Here is an 18,357-nt window from a genome sequence, read left to right as displayed (position 1 = left end):
GCGTCGCGCGCGCCCTGCAGGGGGCGCGCAGGCCGCTCGTGCACGGGACGACGTCAATAGACGTCGTCCCGGCAATTTAGATCCGCGCTGTTGCCGTCATTTGGCAATGGCCCGGATCTGAAGCTGTTAAAGCGGAAGTAAACCCACCGGAAAAAACTGTTTCATTTCTGGCACATGCCGGAAATGTAACACTCCCATTGGTTGTGCTCTCAACCAAACTGTCAAACCATCCAATGGCTGGTATCATAACTGATCACATGTGCAGCATCATGGCAGTTGTAGATTAAACAGGGGCAAGTATGGCAGCTTCCTTGGCTGCAAATGATAGGGGGGTTTACTTACACTTTAAGGCCCTGAAAATGTCAGAAAAAGTACAAATACCCCCAAATTACTCCTTTTTAAGAAGTAGGCAGTCCAAGGTATTTATTAAAAAGGCATGGCGAGTTTTTGGACCTTGTCAATTTTTCCACACAGCATATGCATACTTGCAACTACACCCCAAAATACATTATGCTACTCCTCCCGAGTATGGCGATACCACGTGTGAGACTTTCACAGCCTGGCCACATAGAGAGGTCCAACATGCAGGGAGCACCATCAGGCATTCTAGGAGCACAAATTACACATATCATTTCCTAAGGACCCATTACCCACAAAATGACCCCATTTTGGAAAGCAAACACCCCAAGGTATATTATAAGAGGCATTGACTGGTGACAGGTCCTCCTTATTGCTGGGGGGGGGGGGGGGGGGGGGGTCAGTGTGATTGGTGTACCTTGTAAGCGGTAAACAAGCTGTTACCACAATCTCCTCCTCACACACGATCGGTGTGCGAGGAGGAGAACCCAGTAACAGCTAGTTACTGCGGTGTTTACATTCTGTGGCTGGCTGCGATTGGCTCTTTACCACGTGACCGACTGTGTCCAATTTCATTAGCTCTTTACCGTGATCAGGGATGGGCTGCGTCAGGGCGACAAGTCCCTATTGCCGCTCTGCACGAAGACAGAGCATGTGACTAGCTGTTCCATACCAGGCCATTTTACATTGGCCATTTTACATTGGCCTGGTATGGAACTGGTTAAAGAACTGGAGATGTTTTTTTTTTTTTCCCCTTCTTTTGCAAAGGTGCCACATCCCTTTACAGTTCAGGACTTATACAACAGGGACCCATCAAAACCATCTGAAAGACAAAACTTCCTGGTGTTCGTTACAGCTGTAAGTTTACTACAGGCATAAAAAGGAACTATGGTTTGGAAGATTTTACAGTGAAAGGTTACACATTTATAAACTGATAATTAAAAATCTGCACATAAAAGGATAATGCAATTAGGATTACATGAAACAAATCTCAGTACCTTTTTATATGTTGACCGCCTTGAACTAAAGATTCAGGAGACCATATAAGCTTGAAAACATGGAGGGCGTATTGACAAGAACAAAAAAGTGCAAATTACACAGGATCTTCACAGCAAAAAAGTTGTAGCCTCTAACATGCCACTTGATGGCTGCATGTAGTAAACATCAAAACTTAGGACTTATTTACATGGAAGTCTAAAATGCCCTGTTTAAATGCATACAGCGTTTCGTTTTGTATGCATTGAAATGCAGCACTATAGAAATCAATGGAGTTCTATACACAGCTGCATCTACAAAATGAAAATGCGCAGCCAAAAAAAAAAAAGGGGGAGTAGGGCACAGCTGTGTCTGGGACCATGCATATCCGCAGATTGTGTACATGCACGTAAACATGTATAAAACACGTGTAAATGCATATAAATTCAAAGAATTGTATGTGCCTAAATGTGAGTACTTTAGATGTGTATTTTCAGCAGCAACTTCTGCTAGTTCCGTCAGCAAGTACCTGCAGAAAATATGCATATGCCCAGGTGAAGCCTTAAAGCCTATTATGGAGGAAATTAAAAATCCTTTTGCATTGAGGCTACTCCTGCACTTCAAGGGTTAAATGCCATTTAGGTCCAGAGTAGTGAAAAAGCAATTTTACTTATCTGATCCCTGCTTCTCTGGCAGCCAATGCTCCCATTTTCTCTGTGGCAGTGGACTGTCCATCAACTCCGTTGCATCCAGTGGAGGGCTATGTGCCTAGCATTGCACTAGAGCAATGGTTGTCAACATGCAAGGTAAAAAGGGGCCTCCAATGTCTCCAAAAGGCCGCATATAATTCTACAGAAAACGGTCACAAACAACAGGGCATTATTGCATGAAACCGCTAGACTTGACTAATATTTAGAGACCCCTTTCAAATCTCAAATGTTCTCACTATTGACTACCAGGACGCAAGCGCCGCACTTCAAAACACTAAAAAGGACGCACTTGGACCTTGTGCTGCAGGTTGGGCACCAGGGTACTAAAAGGATGTTGACTGGACCTACGACCTTCAGCGCAGGGGAGAAAAGTCTGTGGGGACCAGTCTATAAGTACAGAGTAAGCCCAAGGGAGGATGACTAGGCATTTAGAATATCTAAAAAAAAAAAAAAAAAAAAAAAAAAAAAAAAAAAAAAAAAAAACAAACACACACACACACACACACACACACACACACACACACCAGTATTCGATCCTCTCTTCGCAAATATGGTTTTGTTTCTGTATCCATGAACAGAACAAAATTTCATTTATTACTTAAACAATAATGAAAGCACGTGATAGGCATTCCCCAGGTAAACCGGTTTTCAGGCGTGTGCAAGCTAGAACAACAAGCCCAAGCCTTAACAATATTAGACAACATTGTTAGATTGAGCAGGCAACTAGAAATTAAAGGAATAGCTTCAATCCTGATAAAACAATCTGAGGAACAGGGCACTGAGTCAATCACATGACTTTCCAGGTTTATCTCTATAAATCTAAAAGGTGGGGGGACACCTCTGCCGTGTCTTTCAATTCCTTTAGAGATTCACATCCGATGTGGTACTCCTGCTTCCACCAGATTATATAACAAAAAAATTGGAGATGAAGGACAGAGTTCCTGTCTGGCACTGCAGTTGCGTATGTATGTATGTATGTATGTATGTATGTATGTATGTATGTATGTTAGGGCTGAAACAACAAATCGATTAAATCGACAACTAATCGATTATGAAATTAATCGATTACTATTTTCATAATCGATCGGCCAGTAACATAATGGGGTTAAAAAAAAAAAAAAAAAAAAAAAAAACAAAACAAACTAAAATGAGTCCTTTATAGTACAAAAAGAGCAAATAATCGCTACTGCAAATATTACTCTCACTGTTCTACACAAAAAAAAAAAAAGAATAAAATAAAAATGTAACCCCTTATAGTGATTATCTGCTTTTTTTGTACTATAAAGGGCTAATTTTAGTTTTTTTCCCACCCCATTATGTTACTAAACGTCTTAGACCTGGTTTACATTTATGTTTTTTGGTGCTTTTTGCAGAAATGCACTACAGTTCATTTACATGGTTTCATATGGGACACGTTCACGCAAAACGGTGCTTTTTTGGTTCAATATACTTCAATAGAGAAGCTGCAGAAAAGCACGTAATGCGTTTTTGCAGCAATATGTGCAGCTTGTAAAACACTACCCACGATCAGCAGATTATGAGCGCAATGCCTGCAGCCTTTCCATACATCCCATATTGGGCAGGCAGAATCCATTAACTAGAGTGCTCACCTCGCAAAAAAACAAAAAAAAAAAAAACAACTACGAGCCATTTGTCACATTGCTGCGCTGTTTTTGAATTGTAACACTGGGTGAAGAGGGAAGATCCTCTGCCCGCTGTCACAGAGGGGGGGTACTGCCGGTGCGAGGTAGGTGTAAAGGAGCAGATTACATCCTAAATGGGTTTAACATGCAACATGCTCCTAAAGGTGAACTTAACCTTTAAAGTGGTTGTAAACCTAGTTACACCACTTTTACCTACAGGTAAGCCTATACATATCGCTTACCTGTAGGTACTAGAAAAATCTCCTAAACTTGCACAGTTTAGGAAATAGTAACCATATAAGCTTGCGCCTACGTCATCGGTGCATGCGCACTGGAGAAAGGGCATGATCGTGCTGTTTCTAAAGGGCCTGTGCCGTGACCAGTGGCTCCCACACACATGCGTGGAAGTGAAGTCATGCAGCTCCGGCCAGTCAAAGAGCCGGAGTCCATGGCCTTGAAAGAAAGAGGGGGGTAAAGTGGGGCAAAGATGGATGCGGCCAGCAGCGGTGACATTGCGGCTTCGTTTGCAGGTAAGTGCAACACAATGGGCTAGTATGCAATGCATACCAGCCCATTATGCTTCTACTTTGCAGGGGGGGGGAAAAAAAAAAAAAAAAAGGGATGTAAAACCCATCAGGGTTTACTTCCTCTTCAATATCTACAAGTGTGTGCAATCAATTGCAATATGGTCATGGGTACAAACATACCCAAACCTGACAATTCCCAAATATTGTACTTTACAGTACTGGAAACCATACTTTACAAAATGCATTATAAAAAGACCTAATTCAAAACAAATACATTTAAAATATCTGTACATTTACACCTTCTAGCGAATATCCCACATTGTATACAACCTTGCGCTAACAATCAATCCTTTATCTTCCAGTACAGGCATACGCCGCTTTAAGTACACTCACGAGTAAGGACATACCCGTGAGTGTATGGAAAGTGGCTCTCAAGCTAAAGCTGCAGCTGATTAAGCCGTGCATGGATAGTTCAGATTCCCCGCTACTTGGAAACGCACTCCCTGACCTCCCCCTACAACCCCTGACACTACCACTACAGCCCCTGACACCCCAGAAGTGAAAAAAGGTATTGCTTCACTTTAAGTACATTTTGGTTTTATACACATGATCCGGTCCCATTGTGTACGTAAAAGTGGGGGGTATGCCTGTATTATATTAATACACACAGTCTCCTATATTGTAACCTCTAAGGAGCAGGCCCTCCGATTAGTGTATTGAATTGTATTGTAACTGTACTGTTTGTCTTCATGTTGTAAAGAGCTGTACAAGCTGCTGGCACTATATAATAGGAGAATTTCACAGAGCAAAGACAATGCAGGTTTCATTGAACTTCCCATCAATTTCTTCAGCTCGATACCTGAGCAAAGGCTGATTAAACAGAATGTCAGAAAGTCATGAGAACTCTTGCACTGTTTAAAAGGCAGGTCAACTGTTTTTTTTACAAGATTTGAAAGTGTATAAAGAGCACACCACTTTATCCCAGGATAAAAACCTTAATGTGAGACACTAAAAACTTTTTTTAGTGTCTCACATTAATTGTTCCAAAATATTAATTACACCATAGCTGTTTTTTTTTTTTTATTTCCTTTTTGGTTAAAAAAAACACAAACTATTATTTTCAGGCTCCATATTGTCCACTGATGCAGTGAGCGAGCAGTGCTGTTATTTCATGTCCCATGCTTGTGTACCACGAAGCCCATAGAGCTGAATGTGTCTGCATGTTAATGTGTAGAACATCTTGAGTGCAAGCAGGAAAGTGTGGCTGCGACAACATACAAAAAAGGGGGTCATGAAGAGAGCAAATGTCGCCACAGTAGCACAGGAAGGCTGAGTTGAGCATTTACAAAATTCAATGAAGGTAAAAATCTGTCACTAAAGTGTTAATAAACCCAGGGCCCTGCATTCGCTATATCTGGTCTCCCACAGTACACGGACATGCAGTTATTTTACTAAAAATAAAATGCTAAATACCTTTGCTCATCAGTCTTGTGAATTCTATCAGTGCTCGGCCAGACACTGATAGAAGTCACAATACTGCTGATGAGAAAAGGTATTTAGCATTTGATTTTTACTAAAATAATGCATGTCTGTACTGTGGGAGACCAGATATAGTGAATGCATGGGCCCTGGGTTTATGTGCTGATCACATGCACCCTGCCAAAAAAAATAAATAAATTTACATAAAATATATAGGTTCCATAGTATTAACCCCTTAGGTAACAAGCATGCTTTACTGCATATACAGGAGACAAATACAGTATTGTGAGATGTAAAGGAGATTGTGATGCCGGCACTCTCGTGAGAGGGAGCAAATAATCGCCAAAGCACACGATAGCCTGCTGAGGCAGAATTTGGCAGATAAAGGATAAAGAAATTTCACCAAAGGGGTGTTTCACAAATCTAAATCTCAACATACCAGCAGCTGCCATGGCTATAGTTCATAAATTGGTTTGATCTGTTTTACTACCCTCAATCACCTGACCTTACCAGACACCATAATCGGTTCTTAGGCCTAAAAAGGAATTTGTCTTCAGTAGGTTTTAGGATGGCTGAAAATTAATAATGCATTAGAAGCCTACTTTAACAAACCATTTTATCTACAATGAATTAGAACCTTGCAGCAGTGAGAAATGTGGACATTCAGGAAGTCATGATGAGGGTAGCGTTAAAAGTAAGCTTAGGTTCAACTATAAAGCAGTAAGGCAGAGATCTACTCGAAGCTTAGGGTACAGGATGTATACTAAAATTAAATAGTAATATAGTATGTGACTAAATAAGCAAACACCTGTCCTCCTAGGAAACTTTGTGAATAGAGATAGAAATGTTTGTGCACAGCTCCGAGTATTTGTTTACAACAAAATCAAGTACAAAAGAACCTGTATCTGCTGTACCTGAAAAGTCATTTTAAGAATGCGGTTACTCAACGTGTTAATATATAGAAAGAGAGATATTCCCCTAGTGGTGGATTTTAGAGGCACATGTAAAAAGGCGTAAAGGGAGTATGTACAGTATAAACAGTAATTTATTAATTGAAAACGTAGTAAAAACACAAAGCAAAAGTATAACAATTATAAGGAATGCAAATCAGGTACTTGTACACAGATAGTGTTGAACCAGCCTACATAGTAGGCGGATCAACACTGTATTCTTGCATCCGACGCGTTTTGGAGTTACTTAGCCTTCTTTTCTCGGCGGTGGGTATAAGTTTACAGAGAATTCTATATTAGAAAAAGTGTATTAAAAAGAAATGGTAAGCATATAGGTGTACATAAACATAAGAATGTTTACATGCTAGGCTTTTCATTTTCACTTACGTTAACACTGTGTAGGCGGACTTGGCATTCCATAACAGTTAAAAACAAAGGCGCTGACATTGTCTGTCTATCCAGCATATTCCTGATTATGGTAGTTTATTATCAATGCCATCATCTACAACCTTTGCTCAACGTGGTAATAGACTATCAGTTTATCAGAACAAAACCCTACAAAATTACTTGTTTGTTCTAACAGGATAGCTCATCTAGTGGACACTTATTGTTGTAAAGGCAGAAGATTCCTTTTTTTTTTTAACTTAATGCATTCTATGCATTAAACCAAGAAAAAGAAAAAAAACACGTGTGTGTGTGTGTGTGTGTGTGTGTGTGTGTGTGTGTGTGTGTGTGTGTGTGTCAGCCACCCCAGCACCCCCCCCCCCATTACTTACCTGAGGCCTATCTCTCTCCAGCAACGTCCACAAGTGTGTTAGCTGTCTGAGACTCTCCTCCTGATTGGGTGAGACACAGCAGCGGCACCATTGGCACCCACTGCTGTCAAAGTCAGTTAGCCAATCAGGGGAGAGCGGGGGCGGGCCAGGGCTCTGTGTCTGAATGGACATACAAAGCTGTGACTCGGCTTGGGTGCCCCCAGAGCAAGCAGCTCGCGAGGCTGCTCGTCCCCGGAGCCGATGCTCCGGGGACCGCCAGGCTCCCGTGATCACTCGTACCATGGCGAGAACTGGGATCACTGTGTGTAAAACACAGAGATCCAGGTTCTCTGAGGGGAAAAGAGACAGATTGTGAGTTCATACAAAGTATGAACACCGATCTACCTCTTCCCCTAGCAAATCCCATCTCCCCCCCTTCAGTTAGAACACGTAGCAGGGAACACAGTTAACCCCTTGATCGCCCCCTAGTATTAACCCCTTCACTGCCAGTGACATTTTTACAGTAATCAATGCATTTTTATAGAAAAAGAAAAAGGGGGGGGGGGGTGGGGAATATTTATTATAGCAAAAAGTAAAAAAAATGGTGTTTTTTTCAAAATTGTTGCTCTTATTTTGTTCATAGCGAAAAAAAATAAAAACCGCAGAGATGATCAAATACCACCAAAAGAAAGCTCTATTTGTGGGAAAAAAAAAAAAAAAAAAAAAAGGATGCCAATTTTGTTTGGGTACAACGTCGCGCAATTGTCAGATAAAGTGACGCAGTGCCAAAGCGCAAAAAACGGCCTGGTCATTCAGCAGCCAAATCTTCCAGGGCTGAAGCGGTTAAATGGCAGCTTAAATGTGCACCACTGGGATTGGAGCCCTCATATACAATCTCTAAATTGGCTTTCTGCTTTAGCAAGGAGTGCCATCAAAGGAGATTGTATAAACAAACAAGTCTGAAACAAAACTGGCTTTATCCAAGTGTTATGGTTTGGAATCAAATTCCATTCAGGCTTACAACTCATGGTAGGATATATTAACCTCCTCATTGTAAGTCAATAATCTTCTCAAGTGTCATTTCTCAAGGCCTTACAGAGTGTAAAGCTGAGTATATATTATATTGCTAGTTTATACCGGGTGAACCAGAAAAACTTTTTTTATACATGCCTCATCCACATGTGGATAGAGGAACCCTCCCTGCTGTGACATTGTATTCTGACAGTGGAGACCTAAGTTTGAGTAGGACCCCCTTTTACCACCAAAATAGTCAAGACATGGACTCCACTAGACTTCAGAAAGTATGCTGTGGCACATGGCAGCAAATAGTCAGTAGCAGATCCTATACCCACCTCAATGCAGCCATACATATATGTTCCGGTATTGAGGTGGTTATACCAGGATCATAGTCGAGGGTAAAATCTTTTACATCGGACAATTCCATAGGCTCCATGCACACTGGACGTTAAAATTACGTTATTAAAAAAAAAAAAAAAACGCCAGTAGCTTTGCAGTGAGTCGTTTAACATTTTTGCAATAGGGTTTAGCGTTTTTCCACGTTAGCTTATTTTTGCATTCATTTTTTTCAATGGATCAAAAACGTTTTTAAAAACGCAGGTGAACCATGTTTTTGAGCGTTTATCAGCCTTTATGTGCATTTAAAGTTTTTTGTGGTCAAAAAAACAACTCCTGAACGTGATTTTCAGGCGTTCAGACAACAGCCCATAAACTCCACTTCTGATAAACGTCCATATGTGCATAGACACATAAGCAGGCCATACACGGTCGAATTTCGAACGAATTTTCTTTCAAAATCAGAAAGTTCGTTTTTTTTTTTTTGCGATCTGATGATGCCACCATTGATTTTCGAAATTCGGCCGACCAAGCCTTCAATTTCACCGCATGTTGCTACAGAAAAGAATTTTCTTGGCTGGGAATCTTCTTTTCTCTCTGTAAATTTTCTTTTCTTATTACATTTCTCACACGATTCTCCCATCATTGATTAGAAAATCGTTCGTTTTTCTAAAAATTTCCAACATGTCCGATTCCTCAAATTTGATTGCCGCACGAAAATCGGCCGTTGTTGCAGCCCACTAATGGTGCGAAATTCATACGAAAATTCTTTCATACGATTTTCGAAATTCGAACCGTGTATGGCCGGCAATAGAAGAATTTATGGGCTGTTAAAAAAAAAAAAAAAAAACACTCAAACTCCCAAAAATGTCAGTTTGAGCTTCAGTGTGCATGGAACCTTACAATGTAAAAGTAATCCTAGCTAGCTATACAACCACAGGATTACTTTAAAGGCACCCCCCCACCTTTACTGGTTTCTCCTGCCTGATTAGGGAGCTCAGTAAGCAGTAAGAACAGTAAGCAGTAAGAACGCGACTGGTGGCGGCATGCTCCTCAGATACAGATCAACTGATGTTCATCCTCCCACTGTGGTGTCCGTTTATGAAGCAGTGATCAGCGGTGATCCCGAGGATTGCCGCTGATCACAGTCCATAAACAGTTTATGAAACAGTGATAATCGGGAGAAGTGTTTGAACTTGTTCTCCCGCCGATTATCTCTACACATGGAGAATCCTCATTGAATGACACAGTAATGGCCAGTTTATGAAGCTGTGATCTCACCGCTTCACTGGCGATCAGAGTCAGAATTCACACTCCCCGATTCACCAGCTCAGAGCTGGTGAATCGGGGAGTGAAGAGGAAATCTGGGGGGATCTGAGGGGGAAGGAGGAAGATTTTTAACTTCCTTATGCCTCGTTCAGACCCCCCAACACTGTAAGCATGTCCACCTGTCAATTTATGTGTATATACATGTATATATAATGTGTGTGTGTGTACACATATGTATATAATGTAGGGGGACTCATTATTTTATTAACATTAATCCACGCCGTCTGTCCGTGTATTGAGCGGTGATAATTTATCACTGCTTAATAAACAGACACCTTGGTGTTTCTGTGAATTTCTGGTACTGTAATCTCATAAAGTCTCAAGAGATTCCAGTATCAGGGGCCGTTCTCCACTGTTGGAAGCGTTTGTAGATCACTTCACTCCTCCAAAGGTGAAGCGATCTACAAAGCTTCATAAACTGGCACACAGAGGAGAAAGATCTTCACTGTGAATGCCGGAGAATTAAGCAGTGAATAGATTTCACTGCTACATAAACGGACACCTGTGTGTGATGTCAAAAAAAAAAAAAAAAAAGGAAGAGAGGATTTTGTCACTTCCAGTTTGTCTACAAGCAGTTACTGGCTTGTGAAGCAGCAGATCAAAGAGCAGAGGAGAGATCTGAGGTCTAATAGACCCTAGATTTCTCCATAAAGTGTACCTGTCACAGCCTATACTATCCCAAGGAATGCTGCTTATCCCTTTTCATAGCAATAAAAGTGATAAAAATAAAGTGTAAAAAAAAATAAAAATAATAATATTAAATATGTGAACGGCAATAAACCACACGTGAGGTATCACCTCAGACATCAGAGCGAGAGCAATAATTGTAGGTCCAGACCTCCTGTGTAACTCTAAACTGGTAACCTGTAAAGGATTTTAATTTAATGTACTGTAGTTTGTCACCATTCCACTGGCCTGTGAAATTTTAAAGACACGTTTGGGATCTATTTACACGTTACCAAAAATTGGGTATTCTATTGTTTGTTCACTAAAAAATTCATTAAAGATTTTTTTTTTTTTTTAAATAAACTATGTTTGAAAAAACACTGTGCAAATACAGTGCAATATAAAACATTTCAACACACCCCATTTTATTCTCTAGGGCCTCTGTCTGAAAAATTATATGTTTGAGAGTTCTAAGTAATTTTCTAGCAGAAAAATGCAGATTTTTATATGTATGACAGAAATGTCAGAATTTGACAGAAAAGTAGTTAAGCCTCCATTGGCTTGCTTTCTTCCCATACTGCATCCTTGTGCCATCTCTTACTCAGGTAAGTGATGCACAAGCACCTGGTCATCCACATGATATATAAGCAAAAAAACAAAGCAAAAAAAAAAAAAAAAAAACACACATTATGTTTTAATCGGATTGGGCCACCTATCTCCACTTCACCGCGGTCCAGATCTCATGCTCACATGCCCACTGTAGGCACTTTTGGCTGTGGACATGGGTCAGCATGAACACCCTAACCTGTCTGCAGCTACAACCCATTGAACCAGCATTAACTTTTTCAAAACAAAGTCTAAATGGCTGCCCTGAAGAATATAGATGTATAATGCTGCTAAGAAATACAACTCAGCAAGACCAGATTTTTGCATTTTCACCACATCATAGCTTAGCACAGCTATACTGTACAAGCCTGTAGATGCTGTCAAGTCTGGCAATTTCCTGCCAGACAAGCAGTCAGACTGCACAGAAAACTACCCACTGCAACTTGTCCGACTCATGCAAAGAACTGAACTGATGCCTTTATGGGTTACTGTACGACTCCTTACACCGTTTACCAAAGAAGGTCTTTAAAGTATAAATATGGTCATAGATGGCTTTTTTTTTAATCTAGCCAGTGGGCTGAACAAAAAAAACCTGAACCGATTACCCCCCATCCATACAATCAAGGTGGATGGGGGAATCATCCCTGCTGTGCAATGATTGTATTCTGACAGCAGGGGGACAAAATAAGGTTTCTAGAACAAAGCAAGGCAACAAAGAAATTAAAGACTTTTTTGGCGTATGCATATTTTTGAACAATTAAGCTACATTCAAACTCATGTAGGTGCAATGGTGCATGCACGTTTGAGCATTTCGTTTAGAGCAGTTCATTCATTTTAATGGGCTGGCCTATGTGCCAAAACCCCATAATAGAAGTGTATGACTTTTCAAAACTACATGTCCCATCATGCCTCTGCCTCTGGGTGTCATGCTTGTGGCTGTCAGAGTCTTGCTATGCCTCATGGGACTTGTAGTTCTACAACAGCTGGAGGTCCACTAATTGCATATCCCTGCTGTAAAGGATAGGAGAGTTTAGTTCCACTTTAACCTCTTCACAACCACGCTATAGCCAAATGACAGATACAGCACGGTCAGACGTTGCTGGGAGGGCGTCATATGACATCCTTCAGTGATCGCGCTGCTGGCATGCATCTGCAGCTGATCAGATTGAGGTAAACAGCCAATCACAGCGGCTCTTTACAGCGTGATCAGCTGTTGCCAAACATAGCTGATCACAATGTACACAGGATTTGCCAGTTATTAACATTCCTCTCCTCACGCTGACAGAGGAGAGCCAATAACTGGCAAATCCACACAGGGGACATCTACACTGATAATCAGGACACTGATCAGAAGTGCAGCCCCTCCAGCGAAGGAGAAAAATTACTTGTTTACAAAATTTTATAACAAACTAAGAAAAACTTTTTTTTTTTCAAAAGTGTAGGTCTTTTTTCGTTTGCTTAGCAAAAAAGGAAAAGAAACATTTTTGACTGGGTAAAGTGTTGCATGACCACACAATTGTCATTCAAATTGTGACAGCATGGAAAAGCTGAAAATTGGCCTGTACAGGAAGATGGTATAAGTGCCCAGTAGGCAAGTGATTAAAGGAGAAGTACAGCCAAAACTCGTTTCACTGTACTTCTCCTGTGGATCACAAAAGTGCAGATCATTCTGCAAGCCTGTAACCCATTCTCAGCAGACAGTGGGCTGAATCCTGCTGTCGGCTGACATTACAGAGCCGGTGTTCTATCGAATAGTACCCTCTGTCAAAAAATGCCCGCTCAGGGCTGCACCTGCGCAGTATGTTACAGCACAACAGCAGATTTCCTGATCAGCTCTAGTGACAGCATGAAGAAGCAGATCCTAGGAGGCACTATCCGACACTGATGAGCGTCTAGGGACAATACTATTCTCAGATTCTGCCCCGCGCTTGCGGGGCGGGTTCAGTGTATTGAAGGGCAGGTTTTTTTAGTGCTGTTGGATGGGTTCAGTGTTTTGCAACAAAGCCAAATATGCCCTGCAAAACACTGAACCCACCCGACAACACTAAAAAACCCACCCTTCATTACACTGAACCAGCCCTGCAAGCAAGAATCAGTTGTGCCTCCTACGATCTGTGCATACGTTGTCACGCCGTCACAACTGCTCATCAGGAAATCAGCTGTTGTGCTGTTCCGTACGGCGCATGTGCAGCCCTGAGCAGGCATTTTAAGACAGAAGGCACTATTCGATAGAAAACTGGTCCAGGCTCGGGTAAGATCCAGCCATAAGGTTGGGATCTGCCCACATGCCAGCACAGCAAGCTTCCAAGAGCCTGAGCCAGCCACTCCTGCCCCCTCAACAGCTCAGCACTCCAGTGACTGACAGTCACCAGCTCTCTGCTCACTGAGCACCGAGTGATTGGCGGCGCTTGATCTTTCGGTTTTCAGTCTTAGAGCCAGCAGGGGACTGATGTAGCATCCACCTAGGCAAGTTACATAGTTACATAGTAAGGTTGAATAAAGACACCAGTCCATCCAGTTCAACCTGAGTTGTCCCTAACCCTGTACATCCCACACTCACATCAGTCCCTACCCTCAATCCAAAGTCCCCATACATATACTAGGGCCAATTTTGGACAGAAACCAATTAACCTACCAGCATGTCTTTAGAGTGTGGGAGGAAAGCGGAGTACCCGGAGGAAACCCACGCAGGCACAGTGAGAACATGCAAACTCCAGGCAAGTAGTGTAATGGTTGGGATTCGAACCAGCGACCCTTCTTACTGCTAGGCGAGAGTGCTACCCACTACACCACTGTGCCGCCCTTATAACAGAAAGAAAGAAAAAAAAAAAAAAAAAAACACAACACCACACAAACACACACACACACACACACACACACACACACTCCCATACTTCACTTTAACCCCCCTGGCGGTATTCCCGAGTCTGGCTCGGGGTGGATTTTACATACCAAAAGCGGTATCCCCGAGCCAGACTCGGGCTTGCATCGCAGGATCCAGGAAGAGATTACTTACCTTGTCCCCTGGTTCCTGCGATGTCTCCCCGCTGTGATCGGCGAGCCGCTGTGTCTCGCTCGATTCACAGTGCCGAGCTCCGTTCCCTGCGAGCGTTGCGACGCACGGGGACGGAGTTCGGCGGCAAATTCAAAAAGTGAAACACACAGTATAGATACAGCATACTGTAATCTTATAGATTACAGTACTGTATCAAATAACTACACATCCCCTTTGTCCCTAGTGGTCTGCCCAGTGTCCTGCATGCAGTTTTATATATATAAAACTGTTCTTTCTGCCTGGAAACTGGAGATTGTCCATAGCAACCAAAACTGTCTCTTTACATCAAAAGTGGTTTTAGACCAGCTAGAAAAAAGCGATAATAAATTATAATCACTTGCAGAATTGAGCGATAGTGATTTGTGGGGAGATCCGTCATCAAACACTAAAAGTAATAAAAGCTAAAATTCTGCAACTGAGCAAATTTCAGTGTTTTTGATTTGATTACATTATTATATAATTTTTATTATTATTATTATATTATTATGTGTTTTAATTATTTATAGTTATTTATTATATTATAATTTTTTATTTCGTTTTTCAAACTTTATCATACCCGGGATGTCTACTAGGCTCTTGTTTGGACAGATTTAAGTGAACTATTCCTAAGAATTACAGGCCTACAATATAAAACGCCAAATTTCTGTGCAAAATAATGGTACCGCTTTCAGCACCTAAAATCTGAAATAATCATACCGCCAGGGAGGTTAAGACCCCTTTCACACTGGGGCGTTTTTCAGGCGCTTTAGCGTAAAAAAAAAAAAAAAAACGCCTGAAAGCCTCATCTGCAATCCCAATGTGAAAGCCTGAGCCCTTTTACAATGCCAGCGCCCGAAAAATGCTGGTAAAGCGCCGCTTCAGACCCCTTTCACACTGGGGCGTTTTTCAGGCGCTGGCAGTGTGAAAGGGCTCGGGCCATCGGCGCATCCAGCCTTGTGGCAAAAACACGAAAGCGCTGCAAAGAAGCTGCTTGCAGGAATTTTTTTGACACCCTGCCAGCGCAGCGCCCCAGTGTGAAAGCAGTCGGGCTTTCACTTTGGGATTGCAGATGAGGCTTCTTTCAGGCACTTTATTTAACGCTAAAGCACCTGAAAAACACCCCAGTGTGAAAGGGGTCTTAAGCTTTAAAAATGAGCTAGAGGCTGATTGGTTGCCAGTTTTGACACATCCTCCTCTGTGCATTTATATCTGCTGGGGCCCTTTGACTGCTTTATGAAAAAAGTGACCCAATCCTTTAATAAATGCACCCTTGTTTATCAACGTTGGGGGCATCGATTTCAATTTGTAAAAGGTGGAGTATCCCTTTAAGCACAGGACAAAGCAATGTAAGCAGCCAACTGTACACAATGCCCATTCTAGCAATTTGCAGTGTTTATCAGGACTGCAAGTTGGATAGAGCACCCGCCCATAACATGGATGGTGTGTGCGGCCCTCCCTGGGACAGGTCCAGGCCGCTCACCTCAGTCCCCGGACACCCTCCCTACACACTGAGAAGCTCGCACACTCACCAAAGACCAGCAACATGGCCAGCACGGCCTCCCATAGCCTCCTGTGCCCGGCTGTCTCCATTCTCCTCATCTCCCGAGTCTTACTGAGAAAACGGGGCGCCTGTAGAAGCCAGCGACAGAACGGGGAACACCGTGCCAGGACCCACACTGTACACTCCACTGCCAGGAAGCTCACTCGCATACACAAGTCATATGCGGTGACGTCACTGCATCACGCGCTCTCCCGGGCTCCCAGCCAACAGGAAGCCGCTGTTTTGTCAGATTATGTAACGGAAGTGACGTTCCGTCGCCGCCATCTTTCTACACCCCGCACTCGTCCACAGTAAAGATACAGTGAGAAGGCGGTAAGCAAGCGTCTTGTTACACCCACCGAAGTCATGCATTTCACACTTCTTTTTACCAGTAAACTGAGCTTTTATAGTGAAATACAGTATTTAAAAATCCGTCTGACTGTTTAGATGTTGAATGTTAAAAGCAGCGGCGAGGATGCTGATCTCACAGGTTTGCTAATCTGACAGAACACCACTGCTTTGAAAAATCAACATCAAAATAGTCAGACGGATTTCAAAATACTGAATTTCACTATATAAGCTGAGTTTACAGTTAAAAATAAGTGTAAAACGCAAGACTCCAGTGGGTGTAACAAGATGCTTGCCGGTGTTTCGTCAGATTTGGCGACCCATCAGAATGTGTAACGGAAGTGACGTTTTGTCAACGTTTTGGCTGTAGGCGGAGCCGTACAATAATTAGGGGGTGGGGCATTCATTGTAGGTGTGGCTTAGCAGTAAAAAATAAAACTGCGGAGCGCGGTGTGGCGAAAAATGGCCGTGGTTTACGTGAAATAGTGGGCGTGGCTTTAATGGGCGTGGCTCAAAGGGGGTGTGGTTAGAGTCTGAGATGAATGAGGGATGGAGAGGGAAAGGGGGAGAGAAGAATGAGGGGACAGCAGCCCTAGATCCTACACAATAGAAATATGTGTATTCTAGAAAGTTTAACAATCAGCAGATAAAGATACTCCCAACACCTGGTGTTAGCACTTTAATCATCCCGCCACCATGGTTGTTATGGTGTCAGGATGATTGAAGTGCATTATTTCTATTATTACATTGTAATATAAAATGAAATCATTCAACTCACCATAATGCCGAATCAGTGGGATCCCTGAGCGTGTCACCTGCCACCAGCTGTCCTTCCTTGCATCAGATGCCCCCAGCAGAGCCCGCCCTTGCATCAGGTGCCCCCAGCGGAGCCCCCCTTACATCAGATGTCCCCAGCAGAGCCCCCTCTTACATCAGATGTCCCCAGCAGAGCCCCCCCTTACATCAGATGTCCCCAGCGGAGCCCCCTTTACATCAGATGTCCCCAGCGGAGCCCCCCTTACATCAGATGTCCCCAGCGGAGCCCCCCCTTACATCAGATGTCCCCAGGAGAGCCCCCCCTTACATCAGATGTCCCCAGCGGAGCCCCCTTTACATCAGATGTCCCCAGCGGAGCCCCCCCTTACATCAGATGTCCCCAGCTGAGCCCCCCTTACATCAGATGTCCCCAGCGGAGCCCCCCCTTACATCAGGTGTCCCCAGCGGAGCCCCCCTTACATAAGGTTTCCTAGTAGGTCTCCGCCTGCCGCGTGGTTATAGAACCCCCGCCCCTTTCCATAACAGGTCGGAGCGAAGCGGGTCAGAGGGGTAGGCAGGGCGGGGCCAACACTGAAATTTTGCATGTAACATCTTTTCAAATAACAGTCCATATGGAATAAATAGTGACAAAGTGCTCAGCACCTAAGGATATTTCCACTTCAAAGTGCTCCTTGTGTTGAAAGGGAGTCTTCTTGCTAGATAAAGTGGATCTCGAATTACAGAGATCAAATCCTACAACAAATAGAGTGCCTAAATTCAATATTATTTGTTTGTAAGATTTTTATATGGCACACTGTTGTAAAGAAACATAAACTCCCTTGTTTCTACTGTAGGCTGACAAATACACAAAAATGTAAAAAAAAAAAAAAAAAAAAAAAAAAACAACTTTTTTTTTCCTTTTTTTTAATTAATTTGCTATTATTTTTAATACTGCAACTGATTCTGATAGTTAAACTATTAACAGATGGCACTGCAGATGAACACTGCCACCACAAGTTGGATGTGTTCATATATAGGTTGAAGACTTTTATTTGACCAAGGACCCCCCTATCGCTCCAGCCCACCACCGTCCACCCCCCCGCTGACTTACCGCTCAGCTGACAGATTGCCGGTGTCCATGTGATCAGTGCAGGGAGCTCCCCTCCATCCGTGTTTAAATCTATTTGGCGGCGTCCTCCCTCCTTCGCGTCCTGGCTCCCGTGCACCTCCACTCTGAACACAAGGGGAATTAATCCTCGAGTTGTGATGGCGGTGGCCATCTTTTTGTAGCCTGCCGTCCGTTTTTCTTAAAACATTTCCCGATTTTAC

At 42.8% G+C, this 18,357-nt stretch overlaps 1 protein-coding gene across 1 annotated transcript in view; it reads right to left on the bottom strand.

The window, feature by feature from the left end:
- The window catches only part of LAMP1 (lysosomal associated membrane protein 1), a 76,000-nt gene extending 59,870 nt beyond the window's left edge, over nt 1-16,130 (bottom strand). The window contains exon 1 of the mRNA XM_073614546.1: nt 15,914-16,130. Within this exon, the coding sequence (XP_073470647.1) occupies nt 15,914-16,094 (181 nt within the window). The 5' untranslated portion in view covers nt 16,095-16,130. The remainder of the gene's footprint in view (nt 1-15,913) is intronic.
- Between the last annotated feature and the right edge of the window lie 2,227 nt (nt 16,131-18,357).

This window comes from Aquarana catesbeiana, linkage group LG02, assembly GCF_042186555.1.
Source record: "Aquarana catesbeiana isolate 2022-GZ linkage group LG02, ASM4218655v1, whole genome shotgun sequence".
Taxonomy (NCBI): domain Eukaryota; kingdom Metazoa; phylum Chordata; class Amphibia; order Anura; family Ranidae; genus Aquarana; species Aquarana catesbeiana.
Note: the sequence above shows the minus strand (reverse complement) of the source record. Positions and strands in the feature narration are given on the sequence as shown.